Source organism: Ursus americanus, chromosome 22, assembly GCF_024610735.1.
Source record: "Ursus americanus isolate L20-20 chromosome 22, mUrsAme1.1.p, whole genome shotgun sequence".
Lineage (NCBI taxonomy): Eukaryota > Metazoa > Chordata > Mammalia > Carnivora > Ursidae > Ursus > Ursus americanus.
This window is the reverse complement of record NC_142148.1, coordinates 13,973,513-13,979,529: the sequence shown is the minus strand read 5'-3', so window position 1 is coordinate 13,979,529 and position 6,017 is coordinate 13,973,513. Positions and strand designations below refer to the sequence as shown.

Genomic DNA, 6,017 nt, shown 5'->3' with positions numbered 1-6,017 from the left:
GAGTGAGAGCACAAGCAGGGGGAGAGGGAGAGGGAGAAGCAGGCTCCCCACTGAGCAGGGAGCCCGATGCAGGGTTCGATCCCAGGAACTCCATCCCAGGACCCTGGGTTCATGACCTAGCCGAAGGCAGGTGCTTAACCAACTGAACCAGCCAGGCACCTCAAATCCTTCTTTTTAGAGGAAAAGCTTTTAAGAACTTCCCGTCCACACTGCAGTTTCAGGTTAACTCCTTCTCCCAAGGAAATGTGCATATCTGGGAAAGACAATGCTCATCGACTTCAAATAAGCACCAACACTGGGTTGGTGGCACCTGTAGAGAAAAAAATACAAGATTTTTCGGGGGAGGGAATGTTCCAGATTCCCTTCCATGAAACCATGAAGACCCTGCCTGAAGGTCAGGCTGGTTCCAGTAGTCTTTTTACGGTCCTCCTTCCCTGCACTAGGAGGTTGGGTGGTCCTAGAAGCCTGGACCCAGGCCACAGGTCCAGAGGCTCAGGCCCAGTTTAGACAAGGCAGGTGCACCCAGCACCCACCTGGCTGCCTCCCCAGGCACATCAGGCAGGATTCCAGTGCCAGGCTGGATGCGTCCTCACTCCCTCTCCTGTTGGACTGGGAGCTCCTGAGAGCAGGGGTCCTGTTGGCATCATCTCTGTAGTATCTGTAATGTCCTGCAGGCTGCCCTGTATGTAGCAAGGTCTCAGCAAAGTCATGTGTCACCATCAACATCAGGAGGGAGGCAGCAATGGGTGATTATGTGGGGGGAAAAAAATGGCTCCCTGAATTTTCAGGAAGATTGCACACAGGTTCCCAAGAGACCCCTGGTGATAGCTCCAACCTGCTCGATCTCTGCAAATGTTATCCACCCGGGTTGCCATTAGGCCATAGAGTGCTTTTGTGTAAATTATAAAAAGGTGCCTCCCTCTTAGATTTGTGTATTTATGAAACTGGGAAATTATTTTACATTATATACAAATCCAGGCTGTGATGTGAATGGTGACCCCCTAAGGTTGTGCAGTGCACAACCCACGCACCTCTACTCAACAGCCCCGGGCACTGCTCCCTCCTCCACCTCTCCCTCCTCGGTAGCCATAAAGTCGTGGGCCTTGCCCTCAGGTGCCAGGATCCCCTCCCTGTCTGGACATCATGCTCCCTGGTTGCTTCTAAGAGCCCAGTCTGATCTGGGAACAGTCTTTGATGACATCGTAGTACACGGGGGTGGCCTCCTGGGGCGGGAGCTGGGGCCGGGCCCGACGGCACTGAACTAGTCCACGGAAGGCCTCCCGGAAGCGCTGGCACATAAGGGCGTAGATGACGGGGTTGACAGCACTGTTCAGGTAGATGCAAAGGCGGCAGAAGAGAAGAAAGCCAAGGTTGAGGTAGGGCGGGCTCAGGAAGGAATTCACCACCACCAGGGAGCGGTAGGGCAGCCACAGCAGAGCAAACACCAGCACCACCACAGCCAGCATCTTGGTGACCTGCCAGGTGAGACAGGAAAAAAGGGATGCATGGGTGTGGGGGGAGGGGGGGAGAACCCCGAGTTCCCGGCCTCTCTGTGGGCTTGCAAGAGGGGGAAGCCGAAAGAGCATTGGGGCCTTTGCCAAACGGTGCCCTCACGCATTCCCCCCTTCAGCCCATCCCCAGGTAGAACACTGCTGTGCAGCCTTCCAGGCCCTGCTCCAGTCGTTTTCACGGGGGCGCCCCACATCGCCCCCCAATTCACCTCCAAAGCCACCATTTTTACCGGCAGCAAATTCACAAATCCACTGCCTTCATCACGGGGGAGCTTGAGGATTGCCGGAGTGAATACGGAAGAGTGCCACGCAGGCCCTAAATGCCCTGGGATTGCTGCTGCGGACACAGCCTCTGCCTCTACTGTTCCAAGTGCACGGAGCTCAGAGCCAGGCGCGGCAGGGTTACGATCCTGCTTCTAACGCTAACCAGCCGTTTAGCTTGGACGTCCCGCTCTCCCCAGCCCAACCCCTTCTCCCCAACATCCCGGCCCAAGAGCTCGCTCGCTTGTGGTGCTTCCACTGCACCCCACTCCCCACTGTCCCTCCAGACTCTCCTTCCTGCCTTTGCCCTTGATGGCCAGTCATGCGCCACCCCCTCATCTTCCAGCAACGCCCCCCCCACTTCATCCTCTGCCAGCAGTTCCCGGACAGTGGAGACTGAGGAAAGTCTAGAGGGGTGCACGCTGGAAGGTGTTTCAAAAGATGCTTCGCTCGACTAACATAATATAATAAAAAAACATTAAAAAAAAGGCGAAAGGTAATCAGAAGGGGGATTGAAGCATGAGAGACTATGGACTCTGAGAAACAAACTGAGGGCTTCAGAGGGGAGGGGGGTGGGAGAATGAGATAGACTGGTGATGGGTAGTAAGGAGGGCACGTGTTGCATGGTGCACTGGGTGTTATACGCAACTAATGAATCATCGAACTTTACATCGGAAACCAGGGATGTACTGTATGGTGACTAACATAATATAATAAAAAAACATTAAAAAAAAAAAGATGCTTCGCTTTAAAATCCCAGAATGAAAAGGCCACAAGGGGGCATCAGTCAGTGGGAGACAGGGACATTCTTAATATCGTGGAGGAGGACAGCCCCACACCCAGGCCCGCCCACACCCCTGGGGTCCTCGGTGACTCCTTCAAGAGACCAAACCTTGGGTGGCACAAGTGCACTTACTAGAGCTTAAATGGCTCCAAGAGTCTTGGTATCGCACTGGATACACAGAAATAGCGCTGAGGAATACGGGACAGACAGCTTTCTCATCAAGGAGGAAGCTAGCCTGGAATGTTCCTGCATAAGATCGCTCCTCAGAGTCCAGGAGTTTAGTCGCTCTAAGGGACCTCTCCAAAGAGGCCTGGCCCTGATTGAATCAATGAACTTCAGGGCTGTAATATTCTCCAGGAACCAGAAATCTCAGGAATTCCCGAGTCAGTCTTGACTCCTGATTTTACCAAATTCCAATTTAATTCTATCCCACTTTAGGTTCATCTGGGTGATAAATACTAGAAAGTATGTGGGCTTTGGAGCCAGTTTGCCTGGGTTCAAACCTTGATTCTGGCACTTGCCGGTTCTGTAACCTGGGGCAGCTCCCCTGTGAATCAGTTTCCTCAGCTGTCAAACTGAGATGGTAACCGTACTATGTACGTCATGGAGTTGTTGTGCTAACTTGTGTGAAGCCCTTAGACCAGTGCCTGGCACATAGCAAATCCCCAATAATTGTTGACTAGTATTATTAGCAATAGTACTCTCCATCTTGCTCTCCTAGACAGTCTGCTTTCGTTCACTGCCTCTCCCCTGTTGCTGTCGTACGTGGCGTTCTGCAAGGGCTCTCTTGGGCATCCAAGAATGCTCAGTCCTTAGACTGCCCACTGTCAAAAGAGCCACCGATGCTCCAGCAAACAGTAATAATAGGTACCTTAATTGAACCCTTACTATGTGCCAAATTCATAATACCCACTACCATCCACGGGGGTAGATGAGCACTGTAATTATAATGACTTTACAGCAAGGCTCAGAGTTGAAAATCAAGGCTCAGAGAGGTGAAGTGACTTACCCAAGGCCACACAGCAAGACGTTAACAAAGCTGGGGGCTAGAAAGACCCAGGTCTGGAAGACTATTTTCATCCGCAGAAGTTTCACATAAAGCCTAGGCCAGGTGGGAGCTGGAACCCAGCCCTTTTAGGCTGAACAGGAAAGTGGTAAACAGAGAAGTAAATAATTGGTGGGAGGCTAAGAGGGGCATTGGTCTGGAGCCTAAGGTGGTGTTGGGCCTATAGCCAGAGTTAACTTTCCACACCTGCTCAGCTTGGGTCCTACCCCCTTTCCTCTAAAACCCACCTGGAGCTAACATGCCTGCAAGCAGAGGCTGTTTGAGGTGGCTGGAAGAGCCCCCCAAGAGTGCACCCATCCCGGGAGGCAGGGAGATGGCACAGATGGTCCTTGCCTGGCTCAGGAGTGACTCAGCAGGGGCGAGGTGTCCTCCCCCCGCCCCCGCCAGCTGAGGGTGTGGGTGGAAGGCCGAGGATAAGGACCAGTTGGGCTTTAGGAGCTCTCCTCCCACCTGCATTCCTTGAATACCCTTGGGAGGCCACAATGCTGGAGTGTGGGTAGAGGATATAAGGAGTCCGGACACTTGGGTTCTCTCCCCAGTTCCCTCCATGTGTCACCTTCTCACTCCCTTGTCCCCTCTGAGCCTGTTTCTTTATCCATAAAAATAGGTGTGCAACGTCCCAAACAGGGTAATATCAGGAAGGATCGAAGAATCAGGCACACAGTAAGTGCTCCCTAAGTGATGGCTCTCTCCCGACCTCCCACAACCCGCCCCCCTCTTAGGCTGGCTGGCTCCCGGGGTCCATGCAGACAGCTTTAATGTCAGCTGTGGTAAGGACTTGGGAAAGTCACTTCCCCTCTCTGAGTCTCAGTCTCCCCATCATTAGGACAATACCACCATAGGTGTGGCCACTGGTTGTGAAAGTTCCATCATCACCAATCTTAACTGAACATTTAGTTGGTGACATGGCCTCACACGGGCTAAAGGCTTCACATGGTTAATCCCATTTTTCAGGATACTGCAGTGTGGCGGGAGCTGTCATTGCCCCATAGGACAGAAGAGGAAACTGAGGCTCTGAAAGGCAGAAGTGATAGCTCCAGAATCAAGCCTCGTAAGTGGCACGACAGGGATTGACAGTTGGGGAGTTTGACTCTAAAGGGCCCAAGCTTCCATCCGTCCATCTGCTGGCTCAGCACAGCGCTTGCAAGGAAGACCAAGAACCCCACCTGCTTCCGGGAGTTGAGGGCGCCTCTCTTGCCCCTGGAGGAGAAGCGCTGGTGGCCGGCGGGGTGGCCCTGGTGCGCAGAGCCCGAGCGCCCTCGGTCGCCAGGAGGCAGCGGCCCCACAAAGAGGACGCGCGCTATGAGCACGTAGAACGCGGTGGCGAGGCCCAGGGGCAGCGCATAGAAGAGCGCGAAGTCCAGAAAGTAGATGGGCAGGTAGAGAGAGCGCGACACGCGGTAGCCGCACTGCACCTGCACGCCGTCGGCGTACGCGGTCTCGCGTGTGTCCGCCAGGAAGAGCCAGAGCACGCAGTAGGCGCTGGTGCCCAGCCACACGGATGCCGCGATGCGCTTGGCCCGCGCCACGGTGCACAGAGTTTGGGCGCGCAGCGGGTGGCAGATAGCGAGGTAGCGCTCCACCGTGAACGCGGTGATGGAGCCTGTGGACGCGTTGATGCCCACGTACTGCAGGTAGGTGATGCCCAGGCAGCCTGCGTGGCCGAAGACCCAAACCCGGGCGTACGCCGCCTCCGCTACGGTGGGCACTCCTGCCGCCAGGAGCACTAGCAGGTCCGCGGCGGCCAGGCTCACCAAGTAACAGTTGGTGGGTGTGACCATGTGGCGGCCCCGGAGCACCACCAGGACCACCATGGCGTTGCCTGCCACACCCACAGCGCACACGAGGGGCACCAGGGTCAAGGTCACCGCTTGTACAGCCAGCGGAGGCCGGGGCATGGTGCCCAGGCCCGACGCGTTCGCGCGCTCGGGGTGCTCGGTGTGGTTCTCCATGCCCTCGGGTCCGCACGGCACCCCGAAGACAGTGGCGAGTTGGGGGAATTACCCCCGCTGTAAAGGTGCCTTCCGGGGATCTGGAGACGCTCTCCGTGCGGGAAGTTGGGGGTCCAGCAGCTGCCTCCTGCTGAACAGGTTTCTCCAGCTCCGTGCCGGGTCTCACTGTCGCCGCGCAGGACGCTGCGGACTCGGAGGAACCAGGAGCAGGAACTGGGAGATAGGTGCGTGCTGCTGTTTCCAAGACGCCTTTTAAGTCTAAGTTGGCGCGGTCTTTCCCGGGGTGAGGATTACTGCAGGGGCGCGATGCAGACTGCAGCGTGGCGCTCCAGGAGTGCACGGGACGCCCAGATGCCGCCGGCTGCAGACCGACTGCTGAAGCCCTCTCAGGTCTTACCTCCGCTCTCCAGGTTTGCGGGGCTCAGGACTCTGATCTGGGGTGT

At 55.7% G+C, this 6,017-nt stretch overlaps 1 protein-coding gene across 1 annotated transcript; it reads right to left on the bottom strand.

Moving 5' to 3' along the window:
* Positions 1–1,160: 1,160 nt before the first annotated feature.
* Positions 1,161–5,574, bottom strand: LOC123797081 (thyrotropin-releasing hormone receptor-like). Its single transcript, XM_045804798.2, has 2 exons — positions 4,789–5,574; positions 1,161–1,475 (listed from the first exon to the last, which is right to left on the bottom strand). The coding sequence occupies exons 1-2, from the start codon at positions 5,572–5,574 to the stop codon at positions 1,161–1,163; spliced, it is 1,101 nt and encodes a 366-aa protein (XP_045660754.2).
* Between the last annotated feature and the right edge of the window lie 443 nt (positions 5,575–6,017).

Bases quoted from the DNA above. Each gene is read 5' to 3' on its own strand.
- LOC123797081 (XM_045804798.2), bottom strand. From the start codon at position 5,574: ATGGAGAACCACACCGAGCACCCCGAGCGCGCGAACGCGTCGGGCCTG. The intron at 1,476-4,788 runs GTGGGGTTCTTG...CTCACCTGGCAG, and splicing joins CCCTCAACTCCCGGAAGCAG to GTCACCAAGATGCTGGCTGT.